At 37.0% G+C, this 14,365-nt stretch overlaps 1 protein-coding gene across 6 annotated transcripts in view; it reads left to right on the top strand.

The window, feature by feature from the left end:
* Positions 1-13,036, top strand: part of FNIP1 (folliculin interacting protein 1) — a 156,425-nt gene extending 143,389 nt beyond the window's left edge. For all 6 annotated transcript variants that reach the window (XM_055299348.2, XM_055299349.1, XM_055299346.1 and 3 more), the window contains 3 exons: positions 2,715-2,912; positions 7,522-7,637; positions 9,975-13,036. In XM_055299348.2, coding sequence (XP_055155323.1) covers positions 2,715-2,912; positions 7,522-7,637; positions 9,975-10,053 — 393 coding nt within the window. In that variant the 3' untranslated portion in view covers positions 10,054-13,036. The remainder of the gene's footprint in view (positions 1-2,714; positions 2,913-7,521; positions 7,638-9,974) is intronic.
* Positions 13,037-14,365: the final 1,329 nt, after the last annotated feature.

Below are 14,365 nucleotides of genomic sequence, written 5' to 3'. Positions count from 1 at the left end.
CTTCAATGTCATATTCCTATGTCCCTTTCACTGCGAAACTCCCTATCACACAGATCCCACTATTGCCCTCCTCTACTTCCCAGCCCTTGGTTTCTGCTTCATCAGTAACACATTTTTTTTTTAAAGCTAGATGTATTTATTTTAATCTCCCTCACAAGTCTATGAGTTCTGTTGTCTTTGTTTCTTTAGTTTCCAGGAAAGAGCTTTATTCAGAGTAGTTGTTCATTAACTAGGCAAAGGAATATCATTTGAGGATGCCAAACCTGGGCTTATCCGGGAGTAAACTTTTGTCCTTATTGTGGTACCTTATCCTAATTATAGTAACATTAAAAGTTAGAGAGGAAAAGCTACTGGTCTCAGTACTTCATATTATAGTTTTAATCTCAGTCTTGTTGCTGCTATTCCATTTGGCCAGTAGTAAAAATAAATCCTTACCTTTGCAAATACAGAAAAATATTAAAGGTAGGGTCACTATCTGTTTCTGGCAGTCATGCTCTGTACTTAATTGTCATTTTTGGTCTTTGTTTGTAAACCGGGGAAAGGTAAGGACATAGCCATATGCCTTGTGGCTCTTTCATGACTATGTATATATAAGTTAAAATATTATTTTCACTGTCTTAACATTTTTAACAATGAAAGTAAATGCTTGTGATAAAAATTCAAACAATAAGGGCTGGGTGCAGTGGCTCACGCCTGTAATCCCAGCACTTTGGGAGGCCAAGGTGGGCGGATTGCAAGGTCAGGAGTTCGAGCCCAGCCTGACCTACATGGTGAAATCCTGTCCCTACTAAAAGTATAAAAATTAGCCGGGCGTGGTGGCACACGCCTGTAATCCCAGCTACTCAGGAGGCTGAGGCAGGAGAATCACTTGAACCCAGGAGGCGGAGGTTGCAGTGAGCTGAGATCATGCCACTGTACTCCAGCCTAGGCTGGCAACAGAATCTCAAAAAAATAAATAAACAAAAATAAAAAAAAATCAAACAGTATAAAGATATACAGAGTAAAAAGTAGAAGTCGTTCATACTCTTAGTATTCCCGCTTCACAGAGATCTTCAATACTTCATACTTGATTTGAGTATTTTCTTTCTTTTTTCTATACATTTTCATTTAGATGTAGATCTGAATTTTTAGAAACATAACTGTATGTATAGTGACTTTTTTTTTCCCCCGAGACGGAATTTCGCTCTTGTTGCCCAGGCTAGAGTGAGATGGCACGATCTCAGCTCACTGCAACCTCCGCCTCCCGGGTTCAAGCCATTCTCCTGCCTCAGCCTCCCGAGTAGCTGGGATTACAGGCATCCGCCACCATGCCTGGCTAATTTTTTGTATTTTTAGTAGAGTTGGGGTTTTACCATATTGGCCAGGCTGGTCTCAAACTCCTGACCTTAGGTGATCGGTCCACTTCGGCCTCCCAAAGTGCCTGTATTATAGGCGTGAGCTACCACGCCCGGCCTGAATTTTTTTTTTTCACTTAACAATGTATCTTGGAGAAAGAACCCTGTTAGTATATTTTGATGTGTCCCATTTTTAACTGCTGTATTCATACTCTGGACAGATGTCTTAGTCAAACAGAAAAATCTAATTCATGTAGGCAGCAAAGCACTTCATGACCTTAAGGAATACCTTCTCTGGTGCTGAGGGATATTAATGCCTGACACATTGGGATAGTTAGCACAGAATCTTACCATTGACTTATTTGTGTGAATAAGTCTTGTTTTTTGTTGTTGTTGTTTTTTGTGTTTTTTTTTTGAGACAGGGTCTTACTCTTTGACCCACACTGGAGTGCTGTGGCACAGTTTTAGATCACTGCAATCTTAAATTCTTGGGTTCAAGCAGTCATCCCACCTCAGCCTCCTAAGTAGCTGGGATTACAGAGGCATGCCACCATTCCTGGCTGATTTTTTAGATTTTTTTTGTAGAGATGAGGTCAGGCTATGTTGCCTGAGGCTAGTCTCAAACTCTTGGCCTTAAGCAGTCCTCCCACCTCAGCCTCCCAGTGTGCTGGGATTATAGATGTGAGCCACGGCATCTGTCCTGTCCTGTCCTGTTCTATTTTTAAAATGTTTGTCTCAGGCCAGGTGCAGTGGCTCACGCCTGTAATCCCAACACTTTGGGAGGCCGAGGTGGGCGGATCACAAGGTCAGGAGATTGAAACCATCCTGGCCAACATGGTGAAACCCCATCTCTACTGAAATAAAACAAATTAGTCAGGCGTGGTGGCGTGTGCCTGTAGTCCCAGCTACTCGGGCGGCTGAGGCAGGGGAATGGCTTGAACCCTGGAGGCGGAGGTTGCAGTGAGCTGAGATTGTGCCACTGCACTCCAGCCTGGCTACAGAGTGAGACTCTGTCTGAAAATAAAATAAAATGTTTGTCTCTTTCAGGGTAAAAAACATGTTCTTTCAATTGCCTGGCACATAGTTGACACTTAATACATTTGTCAAATTAATGAATGATCAAAAGACCGTTGAAAGTTAAGTTCTGGACTAAATAATACAGAGTCCTTGTAATGGATACAAAGTATCTATGATGATATCTATAATATGTCTCAGGGTACTTGTTAATGAGTTAATTATTCTCCTTGGTCAAGGAGATATTGAAACATTGAAGTTTAATTTTTTTTCTGTTTTTGTTTAGTAAACATTCATTGCTGAATTACCATTATCTTTGGAAACTTCATTTGCTAAACATGAGATGAATTATTCTTTTATTTCCAGCATCCAGTTTTGGATGAACCAATAGCAGAAGCTGTCTGTATTATAGCTGACATGGATAAATGGACTGTTCAAGTGGCCAGTAGCCAGAGACGAGTGACAGATAATAAATTGGGAAAGGAAGTATTGGTTTCCAGTCTTGTTTCCAATCTGCTTCATTCCACACTTCAGCTTTATAAGCATAACTTGTCTCCAAATTTTGTAAGTATGTGTAACAACGCTTGCATTACTTTAAGCACTGCTTAAAGCTTTCATCATTGTTTTTCTGAAAAAAAGCTGTTAGGGACTGAATGTTTGTATCATTACCCGAACTCATATATTGAAGCCCTAATTCCCAGTGTGACAGTATTTGGAGATAGTGTCTTTGGGAGCTATCTAAGGTAAGATTAGGTCTTGAGGGTGGGGTGCTCTGATGGTATTAGTGGCCTAAGAAGATGAGGAAGAGAGAGAAAGATTGTTCTGTCTCCACCATGTGAGGACACAGTGAGAAAACAGCTGTCTGCCAGCAGGAAGAGAGCCCTTACCAGAACCCAACCATGCTTGCACCTTGGTCTTGGATTTCTAGCTTCCAGAACTGTGAAAAAATAAATATCTGGGGTGTTTGTTTGAGACAGTGTCTTAATCCCATCACCTGGGCTGGAGCACAGTGGTGCAATCTTGGCTCACTGCAGTCTCGACTTCTTGGGGTCAGGTGATCCTCCTGCCTTAGCCTGCTGAATAGCAGGAACTACAGGCACATGCTACCACACCTGATTAATATTTTGTATTTTCTTAGTAGAGACGGCATTTTGCCCCATTGCCCAGGCTGGTCTCAGACTCCTGGGCTCAAGTGTTCCTCCTGCCCTAGCCTCCCAAAGTGCTGAGATTTACAGGCATGAGCCACCATGCCCAGCTATATATCTGTTTTTTTGTTTTTTTTTAATCCACCCAGTCTATGATACTTTGTTATGGCAGCCCAAGCTAAGACAGAAGGGGATGTGTACATGTCTGTATGTTCTGATTTCAGCAGCCAGAATTTTTGATCATGTGTCATGCAACATCTCCCAGCTTTGTGTAGAATGCCAGTACATTCGGGATCCTCATTGTCATGTCAGGACTTTTATTGATCTCTTTATAATACTGGTAATCTCTCACTAAAGACCCCATTTCCAACTTTCAAGGTTCTTTCTTTCACTTATTAGGAGAACTATAACATAGCATAGTTAAAAAGCTTTGTAGTTCAAGATGATAAAGGATATCTATGACAAACCCATAGCCAACATCACACTAAGTGGTGGAAGACTGAAAGTATTTCCCTAAGATGAGGAAAAAGACAATGATACTCACTTTCACTACTTCTGTTCAACATGCTACTGAGAGTTTTAGCCAGAGCAATCAGGCAAGAAAAATACAAAAGACTTCAAGATTGGAAAAGAGGAAATAAAATTATCTCTGTTTGCAGATGACATGATGTTCTCGTACATAGAAAACATAAAGATTCCACAAAAAACGGTAGAGCTAATAAGCAAATTAAGCAGATTTGCATAATACAAAACCCATAAAAATAAGTTGCATTTCTGTATACTTATTTGAACAATGAACACTCTGAAAAGGAAATTAAGAAAACAATTCCACTTACAATAGCACCAAAAAGAATAAATTACTTAGGAATAAATTTAGGGAGACAAAAGACTCACTTGTACACTATAAGGTACAAAACATTATTGATAGAAATTAAGGACATGTATAAATGAAAGCACTTCCCATGCTCATGGATTGAAAGACTTAATATTATTAGGATGTCATTACTACTCAAAGTTATCTACAGATTGAATGTAATCCCTATGAAAATCCAATTGATATTTTTTGCAGAAATAGAAAAACCCATCTTAAAATACTTTAAGAATCTCAAGAGACCCCAAAGAGATAAAACAATCTTGAAAAACAACAGTGTTGGTGGATTTCACATTTCTTGATTTCAAAACTTATTACAAAGCTATAGTAATCAAAACATTGTGCTACTGGCATAAAGACAGGTATATAGACCAATGGAGTAGAATGGAGATCCTAAAAGTTAACCCTCACATATAAGTTTAATTGATTTTCAACAAAAGTGCCAAGACCATTCAACAGGGAAAGGAGTCTTTTCAACAAAAGATGCTGGGAAAACTGGATAGCCACATACAAAAGAATTATGCCACGTACAGAAATGAACTCCAAATGGATCAAAGATTTAAGAGCTAAAACTATAAAACTTACAAGAAAACCTAGGGGATGATCTTTGTGACATTGGATATGACAGTGACTTCTTGAATTTGAATCCAAAAGCATAGATAACAAAAGTAAAAAAATAGGTAAATTGGACTTCATCAAATTAAAAACTTTTATTAGCTATCAACAGAGTGAAAAGACACCCTATAAAATAGAAAATATTTGCAAATCATATATCTCAAAAGGGATTGATTCTCAGAATATATAAATAACTCCTACAACTCAACAGAAGGCAAACAATTGAATTAAAAAATGGCAAAGGACTTGAATAGACATTTTGCCAAAGAAAATATACAAATGGCCAATAAGCACATGAAAATATGCTCAACATCATTAGTCATTAGGGAAATGCAAATAAAACCACAGTGAGCTGCCATTCAATACCTGTAAGGATGACTATGATAAAAAGAATCTACAACAAATAGTAAGTATTGACCAAGATGTGGTGACCTTGGAACCCTCATGCATTGTTGATGGTAATGTAAAATGGTGCCAGAGCTGTGGAAAAGTTTGGCTGTTCCTCAAAAACTTTAACAGTTACTGTATTACCGTACGATCTATTAACTCCACTTCTGTGCTTATACTCAAAACAATTAAAAGCGGGGATTCAGGCAGTATACTCTTGTTCACAGAAACATTATTCTCAATAGCCAAACATTAGAAATAACCCAAGCATCCATCAGCAAATGAATGGATAAACAAAATGTGGTATAATACATACAATGCAATATTTATTCAGCCATGAAAAGGACTGAAATTCTAATACATGCTACAACATGGATGAACCTCATAAGCATTATGCTAAGTGAAATAAACTAGACACAAAAGGACAAATATTGTATGATTCCACTTATACAAGGTACCACAAATAGGCAGATTCGTAGAGACTGAATCTAAAATAGTGGTTATCAGGGGCTGCGGGAAAGAAGAGAATAAGGAGTTATTGTTTAATGAGTACAGAGTTTTTGTTTGAGATGATGAGTACAGAGTTTTTGAGATGATAAAATGTTCTGGAAATGGATGGTGGTAATGGTTGCACAACATTGAATGCTCTTAGGACTATAGAATTATATTACTGTAAAGTGGTTAATAAAGTAAATTATATTACATATTTTATATCTACATATATTCTGCAGTTAAAATTTTCTTATGGCATTATCAGCCTAAAGCATTGTGAAAAAACATAACACTATAAAACCACAACCATTTGGTTGTGTTTTTACAATAATAAAGTAGATTTTTATTAAGAACTTTTAATAGCTGATTTTCATTGGAAAGGAACACTCTGCAAGAATTTAATGTTTAGCACCTGAAACTTCTGTTTTTTCCTCAAACATGTTTAGCATCAATTCACATGATAAATCACCTATTTTAGTAAATTGAGCAAGTTAATTGACATTAAACAAAATGTATGTGTTTTAGGTTTTTGTTGTTTTTTTTTTTTAACTTTTGTCGCCCAGGCTGAATTGCAGTAGTAGTCATGGCTCAGTGCACCCTCAAAACCCCTAGGCTCAAGCAGTCCTCCCGCCTTAACCTCCTAAGTAGCTAAGACTACAGGCACGTGCCACCATGCTCGGCTAAATCTTTTTTTTTTTTTTTGTAGAGACAGTGTTTCACTATGTTGCCCAGGCTGGTCTCGAACTCCTGGCCTCAGATGATCCTCCTGCCTCCACCTCCCAGAGTGTTGCGATTACAAGTATGAGCCACCATGCCCAGATGTGTTTTAATTTTCAGTCTTTCAGCTTAGAAATTGGGGAACTACATAGCATTCTTTGTGAACTTTGGCAAACTGTTTTTTATTCTCCACAGGAGAATACATCCTTTCCTATGTAAATACATTTGAAAAGTGTTAATTTATAAAAATTTTATATTTATCAAATTTGGAATAAAAACCTAGTGAAAAAAAGTTTTGGAAATGGATAGTAGTGATGGTTGCACAGCATTTTGAATGTACTTAGTGCCACTGAAGTATACTTAAAAATGGTTAAAAAGGGCTGGACACGGTGGCTCACACTTGTAATCTCAGCACTTTGGAGGCTGAGGTGGGTAGATCACCTGGGTCAGGAGTTTGAGACCAGCCTGGCCAACGTGGTGAAACCCCATCTCTATTAAAAATAGAAAAGAAATTAGCCGGGTGTGGTGCACATGGCTGTTGTCCCAGCTACTCAGGAGACTGAGGCAGGAGAATTGCATGAACCCAGGAGGCGGAGGTTGCAGTGAGCTATGATCGCACCTTTGTACTCCAGCCTGAGTAACAGAGCAAGACTCCATCCAAAAAACAAAAAACAAACAAAAAATGGTTAAAAGGGCAAATTGTATGTGTATTTTTAGCATAGTTAAAAAATAAAAGACGCTGTAGAAGCTAATCTTTGATATGAGCCAGAAAAAGGTTCACTTCTCTTTTTAGCTAAAACTGCATACTTTAAAAATGTGCTCCAAATTTTAGTTCATGTTGAAATAAATAAACAGAATTGTCAAAAACATGATGTTTTGGAGTTTGCCATGACTGAGAGTTGCAAACTGTTTTCTGACCTGGTTCTTGGTTCCTCCCTAACTGCAGTGTGTAATGCATCTTGAAGACCGGTTGCAGGAGCTATACTTCAAAAGTAAAATGCTGTCTGAATATCTGAGGGGGCAGATGCGTGTTCATGTCAAGGAGCTGGGAGTGGTTCTGGGGTATGTTAATGGTTTCTTTTCTGGCTTTGCTTTCATTGCTCTGTCATCAGGCAAGGAATGTTCCTCAGAATTGCCCTTTTTCCTTTTACGTATCTTCTCCTCTTGGAAGCTGGAGGCTGTTATCATTTAGGTTGCTCTGTACTATATAATAGCAGGTTCCCTGTCATCCACTAATCTGAAAGGCATTATCCCTTGTGCCATTACATATAGTAGGCTGAGAATATAATCAGAATGAATTAAAATCTGAATTTTTGTCTCAGAAAAATAAGTACATACTCTTTTATTTATTAAATATGTTGCAAACTCATTATTCCAAGTATCTGCCCTGCCTTCCAAATGAGCTGATTGAGGTAACAGAAGTCTGTAGATGGTAATATGTTATCCATATATTACTCCTTCCCCCCATTAACTATATATTATGTCCGTCTACTCTGCATTATTCTCTGGCAGAAAACAGTTATCAAAAATGCTTACTGAAGGAGGAATGGGAGGTTGATGGGGGGAGCATAGTATAGCCCTATTTCATTATGTTCTGTGGTCACTTTTCTTGTGTTCTGTGGCCACTTTAGGTGGGTTCATATGAATGATTTCTTGAAATGCCATTAAAGAAAGCAAAACAAGCTAGAACTTTTATCTAATTTGGCTTTTATGATAGGAAAAGAAACCAATATCACTGAGAACCTACTGTATGTCAGAAACCAAATTAAAATTTTTTACTAGTGTTATTTCTTAATTCTTATTATCATCCTGCAGTGTGTAGGCAATGTTATCCAGGTTGGAAACAGATGATTCTGTAAGTTAACATGCCAGATGTCACACACTGGTAGGACTAATTAGGGATTTGAATGACTGTATATCTTTTTTACTTTAGACCCTATTTATATTCTGTAGTACCACACTGTTGGTCCAGACCTGATGATTTTGACTTGAGTTATGCAGAGAGAATTGTTCTGCAGTATTTGGAAAATCGGTAACAGGATATAATCTTGTTTTTCTGGGGAGTGAGGTGTGTGTTTAATGCCTTTATGTAAAAATATTTAAGACAAGTTTTAAAAAGTAACATACATATAACCAAAATTCACAGTGCATTTTGGCATACACTGAAAAGTAAGTCATTGTCTTCTTCCCGCAACTTCTAACCCCTACTCAAACACTGTTAACAGATTGTTTTATAGAATTTTTAAATGAATATTATTTAAAAATCTAAGTTGAGTTATACTCTTGTGTCCTTGTACAACTTGCCTTTTACCATATCTTGAATGTTCATATAAGCACATAATAATCTCATTCTTCCTAATGGCTGTGTAGCATTCCATTATATGTTGGAATTTAGATTATTTTTAGTTTTTTGCTACTATAACCAATGCCAGACTGAATATAAATCTCTGACATTTGTAGGATAAATTCCTTGAAATAGAATTTTTGGTTAAAGGGCCTGTATTGATAGATAGTTTGACAGATTATACTGAATACTCTCCTGAAAGTTTCAAAATGAATTCCCACAAACAGTAAGAGGCACTCTTCTCACTACTGGCTATTACCAAATTTGATCTTTGCCAAGCTACTAGCTAAAAAATGGCATCTGATTTTATTCACATTTCTCTAACCATGAAGGGGTCTGATTAATATTTTCTATGTTGATTGGCCATTTTTCTTTTCCTATAAATTTGTGGTAGGATGTATTCTGAAGTAGCTCCCATTACTTCCAGTACATCTTATTATAGACACATTTGACTAAAACAATCTGGGTACACCTTATTATTATTATTATTACTTTTTTTTTTTTTTGAGACAAGGTCTTGCTCCGTTGCCCTTCTGTTGGTACACGGCTGACTTCAGCCTCAACCTCCCGGGCTCAAGAGATCTTTCTGCCTCAGCTTCCCAGAGTAGCTGGTACCATGGGCACACACCACCATGCCCAGCTAGTCTTTAAAATTTTTTTGTGGAGACAGGGTCTCAATTATCTTGCTTAGGTTGGTCTTAGAACTCCTGGGTTTAAGCGATCCTCCCACCTAGGCCTCCCAAAGTGTTGGGATTACAGGCACGAGTCACCCCACCCAGCTATTATTACACTAGATTATAGTTGTTAGTCATTGTGCCTTGCCCAGATTCATGTTCCATCAGCATGTCATTGAGACACTTTCCTACATTTATGACGTTGTTACTCATATCTGTAGTTCTGTGTTTTATTTACTGAAAATTTTTCCTTTTGGCCAGAGTGGCCTAGCTCCTTAACCATTGAGGTATAGTGACCTTACAGGTGGTGGTGATTGCCTGTAGAGTTAATGTCCTCGGTACAGAAAATCAAAACTGACATTTTTTTCCCCTTTATTTCAGGATTGAATCCAGTGATCTTCCACTTCTGGCTGCTGTAGCAAGCACTCACTCTCCATATGTTGCACAAATACTCCTTTAATATACCTAAAGATTGTTAGAAATTGGTGGGAAAATAAGTAGAAACCAAGGAAGCAGACACAACACGCATTTATGGAGATTCTTCTTCCCTTTTAGACTTCCATCTGAATGAGTCAGTCACCAGGGTATTCTGCATAGCATTGTGTATTCTGTGTATGTCAGATGGCTTTTTCTTTTTGACTGGACTTTTGGGTGGTGGTAGATTTTTAAACAAATGAAATTAAAGCAACAATAATTTTGAAGCATTTGAAAAAGCCAAAGTGTACGGTAGAAATTTCTACAAAATGAATATTATCAAGAGTTTCATGTGATCACTGCAGTGTTGTCACAACTCATAAATAGGAACAATGTCTCATGATTTAATGGCTCAGAAATAGTTATTCATTAGTTTTTAATTTTTAATTTCTAAGGTACAGAGATCTATAAAACCTTGATTATTTGTTAGTTTTGCAATTCAAAACAGCTGACTTCTGGTTATTTCTCAAAGTAAGTATTTTAAACAGCCTGTTAATTATAACAAACTCAGAATGATGAGTGTAAATGTGTTATGTTATCCACCCAAGTGTACATATGTACCTATTTTTTTTTTTAAAAAGCAGAAATAGAAATACAAGATTGGTAAACATACCTTTAAAATATATATTTTCAACTAGTATTGTCTGTAATGCTGAAATATTACTTATTGGTGATTTTTCTGTTTCACACACTCTAAAATATAAGTAAAGCCAACCTTTTTTTTTTAAGGCTGAGATTCCCAAAATGAGAATACTACTTTATACCATTTGTTGATAAGTATGAACTATTCTTACAAATATTAATATTTACATATTCACTAATTTAACATAAATGAAAATTAAGATTAAAAATTGTACCAAAGCATTGGCAAAAACAATACTATATTCTTTAAAAGTGCTCAGGTAGCCAAGGCCCTTGCTTTTGGTATCAACCCTCATGAACCCATAGGAGCTGAATATTTGTTTCACTGCTTAATAATACTCAATTGACACTAACAGAACTCATAACTCTTAAAATTATTCTTTTTTTCTAAGAGCCCCTCCCTTCCAAAAGCGTATTTTTTTCAAAGATTTTCACTTCTCAATTGTTGCCTTTGTACATACTATAGAGTGTTGCTTGTAAGAAAGGCTAATATGGAACCAAACTCTTGTAAGTAATGTAAATAGAAAGGTGGGTGGATAAAGTTATCAATACTCTCTACTACCTCAGTTTACTTGAATACTACATTATAGTTCATTCTTTGCTTATCTGGTCTAAGAGACTTTTAATGCTAGTAGTAAAGTTGGTTTCTGCTTTCATTGACTTTTCATCATAATTTCATCATTGATTAAAAAAAGAAAACAACTTGTTTATTCAGTTATTAAATATATTTACTATATAACACATCCATTCTTGCTGTTTAAATTTTCAATAGTTAATAGAAAGTTGTCTTTGATCTTGAATTTACAGCATTGGGTCACATTTTGCCTTGCTGTGTATGTATTCAAGAGACTTCCAACTAGACAAAGAAGAAATGGTTGTTTTAATGGAATGTAAACCTGAAATTGGTGTGTCTGCAATCTGTTTGGCCCATGAACTTTTACCTAGTCCCAGTTATTACCTGAGTCTCCCATGGATGACTTGCTGCCAAGGAGCGTTTGTGGATATATTTTCTTTGGCTTAATTTTCTTATTCTGTGGATTAACAAAATTATCCAGTTGTCTAATTTTGGAATTCTATGAGTCAATCTTTTTGGCAGAATTCAGAATATTAAAAAGTTCATACATTTGCGGGCCATTGTACCTGTGTGTTTTTTTTTTTTTTTTTTTTTTTTTTGAGACAGAGTTTGACTCTTGTTGCCCAGGCTGGAGTGCAATGGTGCGATCTCAGCTCACTGCAACCTCTGCCTCCCAGGTTCAAGTGATTCTCCTGCCTCAGCCTCCCAAGTAGCTGGGATTACAAGTGTGTGCCACCACGCCCAGCTAATTTTGTATTTTTAGTAGAGATGAGATTTCACCATGTTGGTCAGGCTGGTCTTTAACTCTTGACTTCAAGTGATCCACCTGCCTCGACCTCCCAAAGTACTGGGATTACAGGCGTGAGCCACTGTGCCCAGCCTTGTACATTTTTTTTTTTTTATTGTAGCTCTATGTAGCACTTGGATAATGTCTGGGTGTTTCCTTAACCATCAAACTATTCTTTATTTAAAATGTTTAATTACCATTTAGAAATTCTAGTCCTCAATAAGTGGGTGGCTCATGCTATTGTTGTTCCTAAAGCTAAGCTTTGCTGGGAAGGAAATGACCTATAGTTTCTTAAAGAATCATTAATCCTTATACGATTCCTGAGTTACTGTTTTTTTCCTCCCCTGTTTCCCATTCCTGAGTTTTGTAATTCCTAATCCTTCTATAATTTCTATTACCTTCATAGTCATTCTTTCCTTACACAAAGCCCAAGGAATGAGCTGCTGCTACTTTAAAGTGTGGTCATTATGATGAATGTGAAAAGAGTTTTGGCTTGTTCGAAATAATTTTTACAAGTTATGGTACAGACAGCTGTTACATATCAAAAAAAAACCCTGTTTACTGAAACAGGAAATAAAAAAGGGATCTTTTACATTATAGAATTAAAACTAATTTTTTCTTGTGCATAAACTAATTGGTTTGATTTTAAATTGGTTTTATTAATATGTCTTAATTTTGAGTTTGAAAATGTTAAGTGCAATAAAAACATACTAGTACAGATTTTGTTTTGTTCCAGTTGGCATACTCTGGGGATGATCACGTAAAAAAACAGATTTTACATAATGCCTACTTCTGGTAGATGTCTTATGAGATTGTTCTGCTTTTTCTAAGTTACTTAGATGTTGGATATGTAAAATGTACATAGTTGTTTCTTGTTCTGTATACATTTCTCAAATGTACACTTGTATTATAATAACCTCCCAGTTCTAGGGGATATTTGTGCAATAAATACATATGTCAACTTGATGGATGGTGTTGGTCTTTCTTTCATATATTAAGGTGTATGTAACATTATGGACTGATGTCTGTCCAGACATCAGATGACAGAAGTTATGGATTGACATAACTTCTGTCAAACTTAGAAGTTTAACACTTCTAAGGATGTGACCTTTCCCCATTGGTATTTCCATATTGGTAATTTAATAGAATCTACTTCATGAGGTGGTTGTGAGAATCAAATGAAATAAAGAATGTTAAGGATTTAGCTCAGTGCTGGCATACTCCAAGTGCTAAATAATTTTTGGCTGCTACTTTTAGCAGATAATCTGTCTAGCCTTCCTCTTGTGGCCCCCCACCTATTGTTGTGAGAATTTTTAACATATGTTCTTATGAATAAAAACATAGTTAACAGAAAATGTAAGAGTATCTTCTTACAGCCAGCAACAAATTGAAAAGTTCTTTAAATGCTTTTATGAAAGCAAACTGAACCCAACAATCTAAAAACCCAGAAGTTATATAATGTTGTTAAGAAAACTGTATTCAATACAGGCTGCGTGCGGTGGCTCACACCTGTAATCCTAGCACTTCGGGAGGCTGAGGTGGGCAGATCACCTGAGGTCAGGAGTTTGAGACCAGCCTGACAAACCTGGTGAAACCCCCTCTCTACTAAAAATACAAAAAGTAGCCGGGCGTGGTGGCAGGCACCTGTAATCCCAGCTACTCCAGAGGCTGAGGCAGGAGAGTTGCTTCTCTCCTGCCTCAGCCTCTAGAGGTTGGGGTGAGCTGAGATCGTGCCACTGCACTCCAGCATGGGCAACAAGAGCAAAACTCTGTCTCAAATAAAAAAGAACATTGTATTCAATACAAATTACTATACTTTACAAACAATTGGCTGATTAGTTTGGGTTTTCATCCTCTTTGTTCACTGATTTGCAAGTGACTGAGCAAGTCTATTGTCTTCGTCTATATTGTAGGGAAATCAGCTTTGTGCCTGCTTTATAGCAGTGATTCATCAGTGAGTAGGCTGATTGGTAAGCTGTCTTGCTCAGGCTAGGTTGATCTGGGCAGAGTTAGTCCTGGGGGCGGGACTAGACCAGGGGCTTTTTGATGTACCTGTTTTCATATAATACTACATATTATCACTCTTACATTTAACGGAAGAGAATAAGTGAACTGTTTCAAAGCAGAGAAGTCTCAAGTATTTGGGAAACAGCTGTCAGCTATTTTAGAGGTTTAAAATTGGTAACATTTATGAGAAGATTTTTGCTAATGAGAAAAGGAGATACAGAGACTTTAATGTGATTATCTGAAGTCACAGTCTTTCCTCTGTGTTCATCTTGTCTCTCAGACCAGAAT

The sequence above is a fragment of the Symphalangus syndactylus genome, chromosome 11 (genome assembly GCF_028878055.3).
Source record: "Symphalangus syndactylus isolate Jambi chromosome 11, NHGRI_mSymSyn1-v2.1_pri, whole genome shotgun sequence".
Taxonomy (NCBI): domain Eukaryota; kingdom Metazoa; phylum Chordata; class Mammalia; order Primates; family Hylobatidae; genus Symphalangus; species Symphalangus syndactylus.
This window is presented reverse-complemented; position numbering and strand designations above follow the sequence as displayed.